Source organism: Nematolebias whitei, chromosome 11 (genome assembly GCF_014905685.2).
Source record: "Nematolebias whitei isolate Nwh7 chromosome 11, NemWhi1, whole genome shotgun sequence".
In the NCBI taxonomy this organism is placed as follows: Eukaryota; Metazoa; Chordata; class Actinopteri; order Cyprinodontiformes; family Rivulidae; genus Nematolebias; species Nematolebias whitei.
The window spans coordinates 43,743,947-43,761,754 of record NC_056508.1 but is presented as its reverse complement, the minus strand read 5'-3'; the positions used below and the strand labels follow the sequence as shown (position 1 = coordinate 43,761,754).

Below are 17,808 nucleotides of genomic sequence, written 5' to 3'. Positions count from 1 at the left end.
CCTATTAGCAGTGTGGTTCTGTTAGCAGTGTGGTCCTGTAAGCAGCATGGTACTGTGTGCTTTTGTTAGCAGTGTGGTTCTGTTAGCAGCATAGCCCTATTAGCAGAGTGGTTCTGTTGGCAGTGAATTTCTCTTAGCAACCTTTTCCTGTTAGCAGCATGGTACTGTTAGCAGTGTGATTCTGTTAGCGTTGTGATCTTGTTAGCAGTGCGGTCCTGTTAGCAGCATGATGATAATTATGACCGCAGCAACAGACAATGACTGCCCTCCAGAATCGGGTCCGGCAGACACAGAACATCTAAAGTTTTCCCTGAGGAACCCAACAGGGCCACTCATCTCACACTCACACTCTCACCTAGGGACAATTTAGTTTTCAGTCAACCTAACATGAATCTTTTCATCCTGTGGGACAAAACAAACATTCTATAGGATTATGATCAGAAGTCCTTTAGAGGGCCTGCATGCAGCAGAGATAACACCTCTGCCCTTTGTTTTCTCCTCCTGCTCCCACCAGTCTCCTTATCTGCTGCTTTTATGAAATTCCTTCTCGCTCTTCACTCTGGCTGCTCAGCTTCTTTCACCAAGGCCATAATACAAAGCACATGGCTGCATGGAATCATCTAGAGACTCAGAGCAGACGGCTTTACAGTCATTCACGTGCAAGAGTCTGTGGCTCTTCATGGTCGACTTTTATAGCAGCCACGCTGGCGCACACGCCAACACATTTTGTCCAGCTGCTGTGGGACTAAAACCTGGGGCAAATAAGGAAACTCTCGCTTATTGTCCACTTCATGGGGCACTCACAAGAAGACGAATGATGCTCATTGTAAAATCCTGCAGTTGTGCAAGTTCTAAACAATTAAAATGTATGAAGTTTGGCAGAAATAGTCCCACATCCTGTTTCTGCTTAAATCTTTATTAACAACACACCAACAAATAAACGGAGCGCTGAGCAGTGATTCATCTGAGACCAGAAGACGTTAGTTTGCTTTGAACGGTTCGTATAAATCAGCCTGACTGATGTGAACATAAATAAACAGAAGGCAAAGAGACAGGGCTTCACCGGTCTGCTTGGAATGGCATGGGAATACAGGCGTACTGCCTAAAATCGGGCCGGGTCGAGGAACTGCAGGTCAGGACGGGAATTTCTCAGAAGTTGAGAGAATTTCCTACATTTGTTGTAAACTCTGATGTGTGGGAGGCTGATGGGAGGATGTCAGACAGCTTAGTACATGTCAAAAAGCACGCTTACTTAGAGTTTACCCAATGCTGACCTCATTAATTTACAGCTTATTTGAATTCTTTGTGAGTGATTTCATCAAAGATATTTCATATTTGTACTGGTGAGTTACAAGGTTAACGTACAAGCTACCAATGAAACTTAGAAACAAATGTGGTTTTGGAAAGAAACGTATCATTTCGGTTATCTTTCTGAGTTCCCGTCACAATAAACGTTGGGTTGACAGAAAAACCACCCAAGACTTAGTAAAAACATCTAAACTAGATCACAAATAATCTGTCTGTTAGTAAAATATCATACAAACTACTGTACTTGAACAACGTCGTACTCATTAGATGAGCATCTATGAAGAATTAACATTTAGAGTTTATCCAATTTAAGACGGCCGTCACAGCCAACAGAGCTTTGAACACACAAAGATGGTCATAACTCCTAATTTACAGAAAATGAGCTGAAGTTTGGTGAGGTAGTAGCCGAGAGTCATTCAACAACACATACTGTGAGAGCTAACACATCTGGCAAGATGTAACAAGATCAGATGAGATTATTATTTACGACGTATGACCAAAACGACTATAACTTCAATCTCATCATACTTGTTTCAGCTATTTTCAGCTAATTTCAGCAGGTTTTTTCAGCTGTTTTGTTCTCCTCTCAAATTATTTCTGCTAACTACAGCATTTTTGTGCTTCTTCTAAATTATTTCTGCTAATTCCAGCTTTTCAGCTTAATTATGCTAGTTTCAGCATTTTCTGCTATTTCAGCTCCTTCAAGCTAATTTTAGCTTATTCAGCTAATTCCACATTTTTTGCACTCATTTCAACTTTTTTCAGCCCAGTTGAACAAAAATCTGCTCTCTCTGCTTCCTTCTTGTATTTCAGCTTCTTTCTGCTTTTTAGTCCAAAAAAGTTCAATCTGGTCCTCTGGACATTAAAAAAAAAACCATTAGCTTTTTAGCTACTTTTCAGCTGTTTATTTAGCTAATTTAAGCATTTTTCAGATAATTTCCACTTTTTTATGCTCATTTCTGTGTCTTTCATACTAATTGTGTTTTTTCTGTTAATTTAAGCTTGTTCTACCTTTTCAGCTACCTTTTTAGCATTTTTAGCTAATTACAGTCATTTTCAGATACATTCAAATTTTTGTAGTAATTTCTGCTGCGTTCTGGCTAATTAAGTTCTTTATGCTAATTTCAGCTTGTTATACTTGTTTCAGCTTTTTTCCTGCCAGTTTCTGCTATTTCAGCTACTATTTTAGCTGTTTTATGCTACGTTTGCTTTTTCAGATAATTCTGCATTTTTTAAACTCATTTCAGCTCTTTCTGCTTCATTCTAGGAGTTTAAGCTTCTTTTTGCCTTTTCAGTTACTTTTCGGCAATTTTTTTTCTAATTTCAGCTTTTTTAGTTAATTTCCTAATTTGTGCGCTAATTTCTGCATATTTAAACCTAATTCAGAAAATATGTGTTCTTTCTGCATTCTTATGCTACCTTAGACTAGTTCTTCATTTCAGCATGTTTTTAGCTAATTTCAGCTGTTTTTCTGCAAGTTCTTCTAGAATAAACATTCACGCTGAATTTTTGCAGGAACTGTAATTTTTCTAGTTTTATTTGAAACTCTGGCATGAAATGCGATTTGCATTCTTTTAAGGAATGCGGGGTCTTTAGTTTAGTTTTTAGGAAATGTATTTGTGGTTTTAGGGCTTTAGAGATTGACCAAAGGCTTCTGAGTGTGTTTTAAAGGACGAGGCAGTTACCGTACACATTATTTACATAAATTACACAAACATATTTGACTTTCCTTTATACTGATAAACTTAAGTACTCTCCTTTGATTTCATCGTGGTGTACTTATTTAACTTTAACTGACATAGTTCAGACTGCATGATTGATGCATTTATGTGTATTTGACAAAGCTAGGTGTTATTAGAAATTAAATTGTTTAAATTATGATGGATTTTGTGGTAATTGTTGTATTTTGAATTACACTGCGATCTTTTCAGTCCCATGGGAGGCGCATTTCTTGGCTGTTCAGACTTTTGATTGATCAGCAATCAAATAAAACACAAGTATGAAATGATACCACATATCAGGCTTGTTTTCAGTGAATTGATGTGAATGCGTTTGCCAGTTTAATTTCTTTGTTTAAACAAAAACCACAGATTTATTTTAATTTAGTGCTTTTATTGTTGTTACAAAGGTCCTTTTCCCTCATTTTTTATCTGATGGCGAGCTTTCTACGTTGGACTTGACGTCTTTGCTCTGTGACACCAGTTTGCCGTCAACCAAATGCTGAGTGATCGTCACCACGTTGGTCTGGATCTTCTTCGAATCAAGGGCATCCTCCAATCTGTTAGAAGAATAAAAAAAAACGTAAAACTGAGTTTACACACTGGAAGGGAATTGTTTGTCTTTTAAATTCACACAAAAACATTTATTGTTTCTAAGTTCTCACCTGTCGACACACCAGTCACTTTTCTTTTTTCTTTTCAAAGCTACTCTACGTTTGCATGAAGCTTATTTGAATCAGATATGCAAAGCTCTGTCTGGGGTGAACAAAATGCTCATACATCAACGAGCACGATGTCATACATCAAACTTTGAGCTAGAAGGCAAAGCCAATGGCTCGTTTACATCTTGATCTCTTAATTCCTCACTTTACTTTCCATCATACTCACTTCAGGTCCCCTCCGCCGTCCAGCAGCCTCCTGTACTCGGCGATCTCGGCCTCCAGCTTCACCTTGATGTTCAGCAGGAGCTCGTACTCTCTGGTGTTGTGCTGGATGTCGGTGCGGATCAGAGTTAACTCGTCCTGCAGCCTCATGAGGACGGCGTTGTACTTCTCCATCTCTATGTTGTAACGCATCTCAATGTCGCGCAGGGTGGCTTCCAGGGATGCTTTCTGCCAAGACAGTGACCACAGAGACGTTTACTGACGTTCTCTGATGCTGAAAGATATGGCCTACTGCAGAAGATCGTTTTGTATCATGCACATGTGACGCTACAGTTAGCGCTGTAGCTTAGCATAGCATTAGCAGCACAGGAGAAGCATTAGCCATAAAAATATTTTTACCAGATTGAGTACAGATTGAAGTTCAATATCAAGCGCCTGATGCCTCCTCCTAGTTTCACTGATCACACTCGTGGCCTCCTTTAGAGCCGTTGAGCTTTCCGTGACTTGCACCTGCACCTCTGTGATCTACAAACAAGCAACAATTATTAAAATGTGTGGAAGACGTGAACACAAACAATCTGGTGTCCATTTATGTTTACCCAGCTGAGCTCTGTCGTACCTGAGATTCATGCCATACTTTCAGTTCCTCTTGGTTCTTAAGTGCAATCCTCTCGTACTTAGCCCTCATTTCCTCCATGATCTTGGCCAGGTCCTGGCCTTTAGGAGCATCCACATCCACATGGACGCCCACCTGGGTAATTTGGGTGCGCAACTCAACAACATCCTGTCGAGAAGGAAACAGTCAGGGAGGGATTTCCTGAAAGGTTGGAGGGCTTATCCCATTCAAAGAGGTTAAGACACAAACAAGTTGCCAAAGTGTTTGGTTCTATTGCTGTCAAAAGCATAGTGCAAATCAGGCTCCTACAGTGTTTAGTGTCTAGATTGGACGAAACATCAACATACCGCCTCATGGTTTTTCTTCAAGGTGATCAGCTCTTCCTTTAGAGACTCAATGTCCCCTTCAAGGTGCAGACGTATAACGTTGGTGTCATCCAGGATCTTCCTCAGTCTGGCAACATCGGCCTCCACCATCTGCCGCATTGACATCTCATACTCCATCCTATAAACGTATACCTTCCATCAGATAGGGGCATAGTGGGTGGAAGAAAGTATTTGCTTTTACTGCTGAAAACTCACTTGGATTTGAAGTCTTCTGAAGCCAACTGCGCATTGTCAAGAGCAATCCCAAGGTGGGCGTTGCCCTTGAGCATGTCAAAGATCTGAAATGAATGAAACAGCGCAATAAGCTTTGTTTGTTGATTTAGTAAAAAGTTTTAATGTTATTGATTTTGATGCATTAAAAAAGTGAGACATAAAACAGGTTGGTAAACTGGTCAGGTAAAACTACGATGAGTGGTAATTTTCTTTGGTCACTGCTCAAGAGCATGGAGATAAATATCAGACTACGGGTAATAAATGTTGGGGAATCATTAAAGACGTGGGAGTCCTGCAGCGCAGAAAGTCTTTCATCCTGGAATGACTTTTGCTCCTACTTTCTGAGACATTCGATAGCGAACAAAGTTCAACCGACGTGCCGTTTTCGGGCCTTACCTTTTCATACCTAGTATTTTTTCAGAAACAACTAAACTATAGTTCTTGTGGTGTGGTTTTTATTCTTTAACCTGATTTATTTTATGTTTTTTTTTTGTTACAGGTTGACCTGGTTTAATAAAGTTACACCTAAAAGTTTGGTTTAACCCATTGATCCTCAGTTTTTGGACGTCCTTGAGTAAGGCGCCAATATTTGTTTGTCCATTTGAAGGAACGAGAAGTATATTGTGAAGTGCTTTGTAAAATCTGCAATATTCCAAAAATTAATATAAAGTGTGGATTATTCATTGTTTTTCTTGAAGGTCCTATGAGGGATTTATTGGCTTACCTTGGCCCTCAGATCTGCAATGACGGCGTTGTACTTGCTGTAGTCCCTTTCTTCCAAGGGGCCCCTCTTCTCGATGGTCTCTCTGATCTTGATTTCCAGGGTTTTGTTGGCCTTCTCCAGACTCCTCACCGTCTCCAGGTAGCTGGCCAGACGGTCGTTCAGATGTTGCATGGCGACCTTCTCGTTTCCAATGGCTAAGGCACCAGTAGCTGCCCCGGAAGACTGGTAGTCAAAACTCCCACCGAAGCTGCTGCCAACCCGGGTGCCATAGGAGGAGGTGGAGATCCTGGTCCCGTGGCCCCCTGCCCCACCGCTGACACTGTAGGCATAGGACTTGTCCACCTGCAGAGGTCTACCGGAGTAACTGGAGGACCCAGCGTACCCAGAGTACCCAGAGAAACCAGTCGTTTGAGAGCTCTGGCGTCTGATCAGGGGCTCCATGTTGGAAAGACGTGCACTGATCAGTCGGAGGTGAAAGCGTACGGAACAGGAGTTAACAGCTGAGAGTGGAGGAGATGAGAGGTGGTTTGGGGTTTTTATATACATCGCTGAGCACCAATACTCATTCCTGCCACTCCTTTCCTATCTTTATGGCATTTTTATCTTTATCACTTTTGCTCAAACTTTGTACCCTCTTGTTCTTTCAAAGGCAAACAGATGTGCTGACCAGTTCATTTTCACACTGTGCAGTAAAGAAACTGTACCTATGGCAAGTGAAAAGGAAAAACAGAGGAACGATTATTGGCAGACATGATTCCTATTTCACGTTTTCAATGAAATCATTAAAACAACCGACACATGATTGATTGACTTGAATAATAAGATTGAATAAACGTTTATATTAATTTATTTACAAAGCTGTATTTTTTCATTGTGTAACATAAGCAAATAGGCTCAATTTACCATAATTTCTGGACTATTGAGCGCACCCGAATATAAGCCACGCCCACTAAATTTAAACAAACAAAAAAATCTGTACACACATGGGCCGCGCTTGTCTATAAGTTGCAGGTGTCCACGTTGTAACATGAGATATTTACACTGAAATACTTTTTTTAAACTTTAAATTAAATATGTACCGATAACACACAAATATGTACGTATATGTTTTTATGAACAGTGCTTGTAACACGGTTGATTAAAAAATAAAATAAAAATACAGTGGCCTACCAGGAAAAGTCACTGATCATAAATCTGAGACGGTCCACCTTTAAAATCTTTATTTTTTTCCGGTAGTCTGATCAAACTTTATTCATTCAACAAGACTGAGGCCACTAGTCTGGATTTATTTTTGTAAAGGAATTTTTTTTAATTCGTTTTGATTTTTTTTTCCTTTGTCCACACTACAAGAGTGCCTCCAGATGTTTAACTGGTATGAGGATGGGCACAGTGGTTTATTTTAAGCCTAAAGTATTGCTGCAAGTTCGTGGGCAATTGAAAAAGCACAAAAATACTTTTGTAGAAGTGCCCAGCTATTTTGGGAAAATTTTCCTTCAATAAAACACAACTCCATGTGAGTGTGTATTAAAAAAGGCCCTTTGCTTAAAAAGGGTGGGTTTGATACACATTACTGCACCATTAGTCAGTGGAGAATGGGTGAAAAACTGGTTTTAATACAGACAAGATGTTTCCTTTAAAGTGAAGGCTCCAACTGAAAATGTAAGACGGATTTTGGGTTTGTTGCTTTAGGCACCGGTGAAATAGAATCAGGACAAAGAGATGTGGTAACAATAAGCTCTATCAGGAACAACAACCCTTCACACCGGTCATAAAAAAAATTACAGTTTCAGGTTTTTCAATATGTTTTATGCGAACAATAACTTTTTTGATCATAATTCAACAATCCAATGGGAAACTGTAAAAACCCTGAGGTATAAATGAACCTTCCTGGAATTGTTTGAAGTGAGTTTTTGCTCCACAAAGCTGCACAATATTAGTTCTTTTATTTTACACACTAAAAACTCATGGGTTCTTTTGGTAACTCAGTTGCTGGGTTAAAACCGTTGGTTGGTTTGGGTCAAACGTTTGACCAAGTGATGGGGTCGAAGGTGAAGTAAAGTGCGGTGGATCGTCATCGTTGTATTTCTTTCAACCTTTATTTCTACCGGTATATCCCATTGATCCTCGAGGACTCATTTACAAGAGAGACCTGATTTCAACAAAGAATGATGACAACAATGAAACAAGCAGACCTTTAAAAAATAGTTTGGACATACTGAAGTAAGACTTGGGTGTCCCCATTAATAAGTAGTATCTTACCTGTTGCAGATAGCTCTTTGGAAGCCCAGAACATTTAGCTAAAAATAAATTCAGTTCAGTTTCACAGTAAGGGGGCCCTTACTGCTTTATAAATAGGTTATTGTTTGTAAACACTTTATAAGCATTAACAATCATTTATCTTAAAAATATACATATTTACCATATTTTTCGGACTACGTTCTCTGCATGTGACCCATCATCACACATGTGGGATGTGACCAAGTATCTGAGGTGACTCGCATGTGCAGTAGAAAATGTGACGTCACGCGCTGCGTGCTGGGGTTAAGGAAGTAAAGATGCTACTCATGTTAGCATGTGTGATTCTGAAGCTGTTGAGCATTCAGAACCAATTAAATGATTATCTGGCAGGCTTGTGTGGTCCAGTGTTTACATTTAATTTAGCCTCAATGGCTTCTCTGAAGCAGCGTTGTATTTCTGGAACAGGAGCGACGCACTGAAGGTAAAAACAAACTCAAGTATCGATCCCATCACGTTAGTATCGATATGGTCCAACACCGACGCTGGTATCATATGTTGCAGTAGATTCTCAGTCATCCAGGACACGACTAACTAAAAGAATAAATACAAAGCAACTGGACTTCTGTTCTGTAGCTGAAGACGTGTGGAGTTCCAAGATTGAAGCTGCTGACGTTGATATCATCAATATTAATACTGATCGATCTGCTTAACTCCACCTCACTGACATACATGTCAGATGAAATGCGACATGACCGCTGAGGTCGAATTTGAAAAACACCCGATTCAGAACCACTCATGAAAAATGCCTGAATCGGATAAAAAAAAAAATCAGATTTGTCACGTTCAGACTGTCATTTAAAAAAAAAAAAAAAATCCAACATGGGTTGCATAGAGGCAAAAAATAAAAATCAGATTTGGGCTGCGGGTGGTGCAGTTGGTAGAGCTGCCACTTCTCAGCAAGCAGGTCGCTGGTTCAAATCCCAGCCGGGGGCCTTTCTGAGTGGAGTTTGCATGTTCTCTCAGTGCATGTGTGGGTTTCCTCCCACAGACCAAAAACATGCATGTTACACTGATTGGTAACTCTAAATTATCCCTAGGTGAGAGTGAGAGAGTGAATGGTTGTTTGTCTCTATGTGTCCCTGTGATGGACTGGAGACCTGTCTAGGGTGTCCCCCGCCTCTCACACAGTGACTGCATATGGGCACAAGTGACCCCTGCGACCCAAAAAGGAAGAAACGGATAAAGATAATGGATGGTTGGATTTGGGCCACATTTTCCTGCAGCGTGAACGTAGTTTTAGACCGTTTAGACAGTAGTCCCTCGTTTATCGTGGGGGGTCTGTACCCTGAAGCCCCGCGATAAGTGAAAAACTGCAAAGTAGGAATAGTACAAGTAGTAAATAGTAGTTTATTTTAATATTCATTTATGTATTTATATATTAAGGCATTTTAAACTCTTCCCACACTCTTGCAATATTCTAAACAATGTTTCTAAACCCTCTAAAAGAGCACAGTGTAATGATTTCTGCTCTCTGCCTTGGCTGCTCTCGGCCACGCCCACTTCTCTGTGGCAGAGCGGAGATCAGCTGATCAGCTGCAAGAGGGAGCTCCGGGCTGGATAAAGATGCAGCAGGTGCTAAATAATTAAAATAATTAATTAAAAATAAAGAAATCCATGCTGATCGTGCGGCTCATCCATCAGTCAGCCAATTGTGCGTCATGTCCAATCTTACTTTGAAAAACCGCGAAAGAGCAAATCCGTGAAAAACGAAGAAGCGAGGGACTACAGTATAATAAAGGGAAGGCGGTAAAAACGACACGTAAGATTTACCTGGTTGGCTTTGTTGGCTTTAGTTTGCTCTCGGCAGCGAGTTTGGGATCCTCAAAAAGCTTCAGCAACCCAAGTTGTAAATGTCTTTTAATAGATTTTTTTATTTTTTATTTTTTTATGTAGCTCTAATTCAACAAATTGGTCAACTGAACCAGTTTTTGGGTCTAAAACATGATCCAGTATGGGGATCAGAACTGTGTGGGGTTGGCCCAGTCCAAATTTGATCCCGATTGGTTTGTTTTTAACCCAGCATTTTATAGTGTGTGCAATTATTCATAAAGTCAAAGATCATCAACAAACAATCAGATGTAAGGCTTATTATAGTCAGGAGTTCCCATCTGGATACATTTTGACAGTTTTGTGCAAAACTGCAACATCTGGTAATGATCGGATACTAGGTGAAGACAGAACCAGTACCACTGGTGCTGACCCGATCCGATACTTTTAACTTAAGGAGAGAGCAGTGTGCCGTGTTTTAAAATCAATCTGCTGAATCTGAATGTTCAGAAAGATTAAACAACCAATTTTTACTTTCCACTGTTAAATAATCATTTATTTGAATTTTAAAGCCCAAAAGGTTTCGAGGAAAATAAAATCAGTTTATCACTGTAAGTAATCAAATTACCAGAAATTAAATCCTTGCAAAGTAGAGAATGAACGTTATCAAATTCATATTCTTGTTTTTGTTCAGAATTAATCCAATAATATATTTTTTACTTTCATTGCTTTCTTTAGAGGGCACACATGAATGAAAATTAAATGTTAGAACCTAAATCTGTTGTTTCCTCTACTTTAGAAAAACAAACTATCGTTTAGTATTGATCCAATACCAATACCAATACCAGCCCTGGAAGCATTAATAATAATATCTTGATCGATCCGCCTTAATTTTTCACATCACGTGACAAATTAAATCACAGTTTGAAGCAGGACACTGTTTGAAAAGCAGATCTTTTTGTGTCAAAAAAGATTTATTGAAACGTTTTATCACAGCACAGCAGGCAGACTGAACTGGAGCGAAAGGAAAACCAAAGACGTAAAAAAAATAAAAAAATACTTTGAATTTTTTAAACTTTGAAATGCGTTAAAAAAAAAAAAAAAGACAGTCCTCCAATTTTAATCTCTTGTAAACTACAGGCCGGCAAACAATGACATAAATAAACTACGATGAAATAAATAACAGACGGTTTTGTTTTCCTGTTGAAATCAGCCTCTGCAGCGAACTTTAAGGGTTAATCCTGTTTGGCTAAAACCTAAGAGGAACTTACAGTAAGTAAAAATTAATTATTTTCTGTGTTTACTGCTCAGAACGTCAGTCGGCTGCTGGTTGTGTTTAGTAGTCTTTGGTTTCGGTGCTGGAGGAGACCACCTTCCCGTCCACCAGGGTCTGCGTGACGGTCATCACTTTGGTCTTCTGCACCACCGTTTTCTGCTCCTCCAAAGCGTCCTGAATCCTACGAGGAAAACATTTTACGTTTTTGTTTTTTTTTTCCTGCAGGATGTGAAACTATGAAACACAAGGATCTATAAACTCCCACTCACTTGAAGTCTTCGCCATCCAGCAGGCGTCTGTATGTCGCAATCTCGGCCTCCAGCTTCATTTTGGTGTTCAGCAGGGCCTCGTAGTCCTGCGTCTGCAGCTGGATGTTGTTGCGCAGCTGTGTGAGCTCCGCCTCCAGGCCCAGGAGGATGGAGTTGAGGGACTCGATCTCCATGTTGTAGCGCATCTCCGTGTCCCTCAGCGTCCCTTCCAGGGAGGCTTTCTGTCGGGACGAGAAAAGGGTTAAAGTTTTCCGTCGTAGCGACAGGTCACTGGAGTGCGAAGCTCGTGTCAACAGAGCGAAGGCAAGCGAGCGACCTGAAGTGAGAGTGCTGAGCTGGACATTGTTGAGCCGAGGTAAATGAAGTATGTGCTGACTGCACGCTTCTCACCATGCTCTTCTGTGACTCCAGCTCAATCTCCAGGGTTTGGATCTGTCGGCGCAGATCCGTCAGCTCTGTGTGCGCACCCTTCAGGGCCTCTGTGTTCTGGCTCACCTGAGTCTGTACTTCTATTATCTGCACAGAAACAACAAGAGCGCTTCAGAAACGTCCGGATCGCGTTCAGAACACTGCACTTTCTTTCGTGGACGCTTACCTGAGATTCATGCCATGCTTTGAGCTCTTCCTGGTTCTTCTTTGCCATGGTCTCGTACTTGGCTCTGATTTCTGCCATGATCTGAGACAGGTCTTGACCTTTGGGAGCATCGACGTCTACGTGGACACCTGACCTGGAAATCTGTTCACGAAGTTCCACAACTTCCTGAAAGACAAACACAAACTGGGTTCAGGTACTGGCAAAGTTTAACTTTAGTTATTTTGCTCGCCACCATGTGTGTGCGCGTCTGTTTATTGCCAGAATTTTTCATGAACCACTAGACAAATGTAATGAAACTTGAAAAAAGTAACCATCCGACGTGCATGATTAGCTTTTGGAGCCAACCAAATTTAAGATGGCCGCCACAGCCACTTTAAGCAACACAGTTTTAGAGATTTTGATCTTGAGTTTGCTCGGTAGTAGCTGAGCCTGATTCACAACACAGCACTAACAGGTCTTTGTTTAACAATTTGCCCTTAACTATTTGGAGTCAACTCTGTCTGTCTGTTAGCAAAATATCTGAAGTCAGTCTAATTTAAGATGGCCACCATAGCTAATTGACTTTAACCAACACAAAAATGGCTATCAATGCAGTCAAGTTTATAAAAACTGACATCAAATTTGATGTGGTAGTAGCTGAGAGTCATTTACAACACATACTTTGAGCACGACATCGGGCTATATCACATAAAGCTTCAAATAACTTTATTTGTGAACCCCTCCGTTGACGAAAACGACTACAGCGCCATCGTTTCTCAACATAAGAGGACCTAAATCCAAACTCTGGCATGGAAAGAAATGGGCATTCTTTCCTTTCTATGGTTTAATTGCTTATGAAGACAGCCTATAAATCAGTTTTATTTTAAATAAATCAAGTTATTTTTTAATTATTCTGCCACAGAAGACAGATTTTATTGAGCTGTGACCCAGAAGTGACTCCAAGCCGTGACCGCACACTATGGTCAGGTAAATACACAAGGGGTTTATTTAAATTCCTATCTGGGTCCCTAAACATTTAATTTAGCATTTCCCTCAGTAAACAAATGGTTGCGTTTGGGCTTTATGCACTCAAATTACAATAATTTTATTTCTGTGGTGCAGCGCCGTTGCCAAAGGCAGAGTGACGAGTTTTACGATGAGGCTTCCCACAGAATAGACATAGAAATATTTTTAATTTCTTACGAGACGTACATGTGGAGCGTTCTCACGCCTGTTTTTAAAAACACACTGTCGTCTGGTCAACTCTGACTTGTGTAATTTACTCAAAGATGGGGATTACTATGATGAGCCAGTGTGCAAATATTTCAAAAGATCTCCAATGGGTGGAGATGTTTGCCAAAAACACGGCGTTGAGGTTAGCCAACCGTGCAGGGCGGCGGACGCCGTCAGGTTTTTATTGGTAAATGCGCTCAAACTCACATTGTCGTGGTCCTTCTTGAGGTGGATGAGCTCTTCTTTCAGGGTTTCGATCTCGCTCTCCAGGTTCATGCGGCTCAAGTTGGTGTCGTCGATGAGTTTCCTCAGGCCGACGATGTCAGCCTCGACGGACTGGTGGATGGCCAGCTCAGACTCGTATCTGCAAAACGACAAGTTAGGAGCTGACCACACTCAAAGGCTGGATTAACTCAGCCCAAAGTAAATCTACTCAGTGTTGCGTCTAATTCCAACAAAGTGCGAGTGAGCTTAAGAGTTATTGTTTGGTCGGCGCGCAACTAGCCAGCTGTGTTTGCCGACACGTTCGGAACACTTCTCGTGTCGCCACCGGCTATGATGCAAGGGCGATGAATAATGGCTACAAGACAAACGACTGCCTCCTCGGATCACGACAGGATTTATTCAGCCTGCAGCTCGGTCTGCAGTGAAGCTGGGTGTGCCCACGGCTGTCTGACTTTGTGTTTTACAGTCTCATTAGTGACGCAGGCGAGTCTTACTTTACTCTGAAGTCGTCGGCTGCCAGGCGAGCGTTGTCGATGTTCAGGATCAGTCGGGCATTGTCGATGGTGGCGTCAAAAATCTAGAGTGGATTGACAAAAAGAGAAGTGGGGTTTTAGATTTGACAGTTAATAAATGGGCCAGCATCAACAGAGAAGGTACAATACAAAACACACAATACATCATAGGTTGTCAAAGAGTAAGTGTTGATTTTTGTTGCTCTCCGCCACAAACAATGGGCAGTCGTGTATGTTTATCTGTCTGTTGGCAAAATCTGTCACAAACAAGTTGATGGTTTTTATTGAACCATTACAGCTCGGTCAATTTTACAGACATAAGTTCTGGTGTAGCTGAAGTGTAGACTCCAACGTGTGCTGTAGGCGCTAACAAATCATGAGCTTTATGTTGGAAACTTTGGCATTCCTGTTTAGAGTCTGCTCTATTCAAGATGGAAGCCACGGCTCATCAATGTTAGCCATCAGCAAAATAGTTCATCAATCAATTGGACCAATTTTGAGCTAAAATTTGACAAGATAGTAGCTGAGAGTCATTGCCAACACGTGCTTTGAGTCCTAACAGATCACGCTCGGCTTTTATTAAAAAAAAAGAGTCTGGCAATAGTTTTTGGAGTCAACTGGATTCAAGATGGCCGCCACTTGCAAACAAATCCGAGTCGAACTGTGTCAGTTGTGCAGATACTGAGCTGAAATTCAGTGCGTAGCTCAGATTCATCCCCAGCATTTACTTTGAGCGCTAACCGATCGTGCAAGGCTCTTCTTTTGAACTTTGACGTGCAAGGCAGCAGGCGATGCGAGCTCTTTCGAGGAATGATAACGGTTAAGTTTAGGAGTGCTTCTTGGAACTTTAATGCTTTAGCCAAGACAGCTCCTGGAAAATAAGCTGCTCTGCCAACTGGCTGCAGGTATAATACAGATTCTTATACAACAAACGTGGAAATTGTGTCTGTTTCCCGACTGCCTACTAGCTAGCTAGCAGCAGAAGCTACTTCCAGGAAAAGCTTGGCTAGGAAGCAGCTGCAGTACATTCATCTTACTAAAAGTGTATTTCCCAAACGGGTGCTTTCTTTTAAATAGCAACAGGATTATTGTCAGAGAATGAACGCCGTGGTCTAGATGCATACCCGAGGACGACACAGTGCCAGCATGGGGACAGTGTTTGTTTTAGCAGTCATGGTACAGTTGATAAGGTGGTTTGGATGTCAGGGAGGCATCCAGGTGACAAAGTCCAGGAGCCAATGAGCAGCTGCCAGGCAGCTGCTGGAAAACAGGATCTATCCTGTTAACATTTGCATCAGGAAGATGATGGTGGCTTTGTGACTGCGTGGGTGGTTGACTCTGTGTTGGCCTGTTTTAGCGTCAGCGTGAGAGTTTTTTTAAGATGAGGGCGACGTCGGAGCTTTTTTTTTTTTTTTAACGTCACGCCAAAGAGCAAAAAAGTGTTTTAACCTTGGTCTGTTTGGATAAAGACAAGCCCTCTGCTGAATAAGTCTGATTTCATCAAGTGTTTGTGCTTGTGTGTCATTATAAGAATGATAAGATCATGGGAAACAGCTGGTGAACTCCCTTTTGTAACTTACTTTCTTCTCATGTGACTTTGTTTCAAACGTTCTCACTAACCTTGATGTTTCTGTCACACAGAAAAAGATTTTAAAAAGACTCCACCCTGTCCACATTTCTCACGTTGAAATGAAAAACATAAACATTTCTGGACGCTGACCGACGTCTGAAGACAATAAATATTTAGGAATTTCTCTTTTTCTAAAAGGAAAATTAAGTTTTAATTTAAAAACTGCAGCTTTCTCTTTGGAAACTAAACAAGACAAAAGCTGTATTAATTAATGCATTCAACTGTAACTACTTTACTTTGAGTTCACAAATCATTTAGAGGTAAATCTACTTGTGAGTTACTGGTAAAACAGATAATAAATTATTATAAATGTACTTTTCCTTATTAGAAGTAATAAGTGCAAAGACTCCGTGTTTTGAGTCCTAACACCCCTGGAGGAAGAGGAAGTGATGGTTAGACTCTTAATTTATGGGTCTCCGTGTGGATCCCAGTTCCTGGAATTGCTTCATTTTTTTTTTTCCAGTCCCGGTGACCCCTGACGCTCCGACATTCCTCCTCCATACTGTTTCCGGTCCAGGCCTTGGACCCCCCGGCTCGCACAGTAGCAGCGGATACCGACAATCTGAAGCCTTTCTACTGAGCATAAGTTTAATTTTGAATATGTACGTTAAATAAAATAAGCAAGTGTTCATTCTCTGTGTTTTAGGTCAACACTTTCACAGCATCTCATTTCATCTTTCAGTTCTTCCCATCATTAACCTTCCTCCACCTCACATTCTTTGCGTTCAGCACTTATTAATTACTTCAACATTCCCCTGTCCCCCGTTCCTTACCTTCTTCCTCAGCTCATCCACAATGGCCTGGTATTTGCTGTAGTCTCTGAAGTCTGGTCCACTCTTCTGCAGGGCCTCCTTAATCTGGATCTCCAGCTTCTGGTTGGCCTTCTCCAGCTTCCTCACTGTCTCCAGGTAGCTGGCCAGCCGGTCGTTCAGGTTCTGCATGGCAAACTTCTCGTTGCCCATGATGTCTGCGCTGTTTCCGCTCACCTGGACGCTGCTGATCATGCCCCCTGCTCCCATCCCTGCTCCCATCCCGGCTCCCAGTGAGCTCCGGACGGTGGAGGAGACACTGACCCGGGAGCCACCGGCCCCGCCGTGGATAGACTGGGCCTTGTAGATGGGAGCAGAGGTGCGAGTGATGGACATGCCAGGAGTCCTGCTACTAGTAGAGGACCGCACAGAGTATGAAGTTTGCCTGGAGGTTTTCATGGTTGCTGTAGGGTGTGAGACTCAGACACACTGTGAGGAAGAGAACGAGGTTCGAGCCGGGCAGGAAGAAACTGCAGCTCACAGAAACAAGTCAGGAGGAGAGCGGAGGCACTTCTGACTATTTAAACTGGACCTACAGGTCCGCCCCTCAGAACACTCCCCCCATTTACCCAGTCACCTCCCTGTTTTCACCCACGTACACTTTGTCCTCCCTCCCTTCCTCTCTCCTGCCAAAGTTACAAAACTTTGTGGACGTTCAAAAAAAAAAATTTGGATGATTTTGTTAAGACTTTTAGAAGATAGAAACTTGGAACAGAAAACCTCAGGACCTTATTATGATTAACAACAAAACCTTTCGAGCTGCTCAAACCAGTTTCAGAACAAAAGTTGCTCCAGTCACAATCTGTGACTTTTTCACTTTGAGGTCAGACTTTTGTGTTTACACATGCTACAGATGAACAGTCAGTCATAATAATGGTTAGAAAACAAACAAAAATTGCATAATCGCCCACATGAGCTACTTCAGCCCACCTTAAAAATAGTCTCATTCAAACTTCACTTGTTTCTGCGTGCAGGAAGCATCGTCATGGATAGGTCATGTCTCACAGTTTATGTGATCAGAACACCTGGTTTGGACAAAACACATAATTACAACGACATAAAGTGCTCGTCGTCACCTGGTTTTTATTCACTTCTGTGCAGCAGTAAAATCTGTAACGTGGCTAAAATCATCTATTGCGTCTGTAAAACATAAAAGAAGTTCGTGAACGAATGGCTTTGGGTTCAGTTAGTATACTTGGACCAGAAACATCTTTTAAAAGTCTTCAGTTGATCCAAAATGCTGCTGCCAGAGTCTTAACTGGAGTTAGTGGGAGAGATCGCATCTCTCCAGTTTTAGCTTCTCTCCATTGGATCTCTGTCAAATTCAGAACTGAATTCAAAATCTTACTTCTAACAAAGCCCTCAA

At 41.4% G+C, this 17,808-nt stretch overlaps 2 protein-coding genes across 2 annotated transcripts; both read right to left on the bottom strand.

Annotated features, from left to right (window-relative positions):
* Window positions 1-3,403: 3,403 nt before the first annotated feature.
* Window positions 3,404-6,357, bottom strand: LOC119417740 (keratin, type I cytoskeletal 18). The gene is made up of 7 exons (XM_037685023.1): window positions 5,850-6,357; window positions 5,108-5,190; window positions 4,874-5,030; window positions 4,530-4,694; window positions 4,310-4,435; window positions 3,915-4,138; window positions 3,404-3,586 (listed from the first exon to the last, which is right to left on the bottom strand). The coding sequence occupies exons 1-7, from the start codon at window positions 6,288-6,290 to the stop codon at window positions 3,448-3,450; spliced, it is 1,335 nt and encodes a 444-aa protein (XP_037540951.1). The 5' UTR covers window positions 6,291-6,357; the 3' UTR covers window positions 3,404-3,447.
* A 4,664-nt stretch (window positions 6,358-11,021) lies between these two features.
* Window positions 11,022-16,933, bottom strand: krt18a.1 (keratin 18a, tandem duplicate 1). Its single transcript, XM_037685022.1, has 7 exons — window positions 16,407-16,933; window positions 13,986-14,068; window positions 13,474-13,630; window positions 12,055-12,219; window positions 11,850-11,975; window positions 11,460-11,680; window positions 11,022-11,371 (listed from the first exon to the last, which is right to left on the bottom strand). The coding sequence occupies exons 1-7, from the start codon at window positions 16,839-16,841 to the stop codon at window positions 11,251-11,253; spliced, it is 1,308 nt and encodes a 435-aa protein (XP_037540950.1). The 5' UTR covers window positions 16,842-16,933; the 3' UTR covers window positions 11,022-11,250.
* Between the last annotated feature and the right edge of the window lie 875 nt (window positions 16,934-17,808).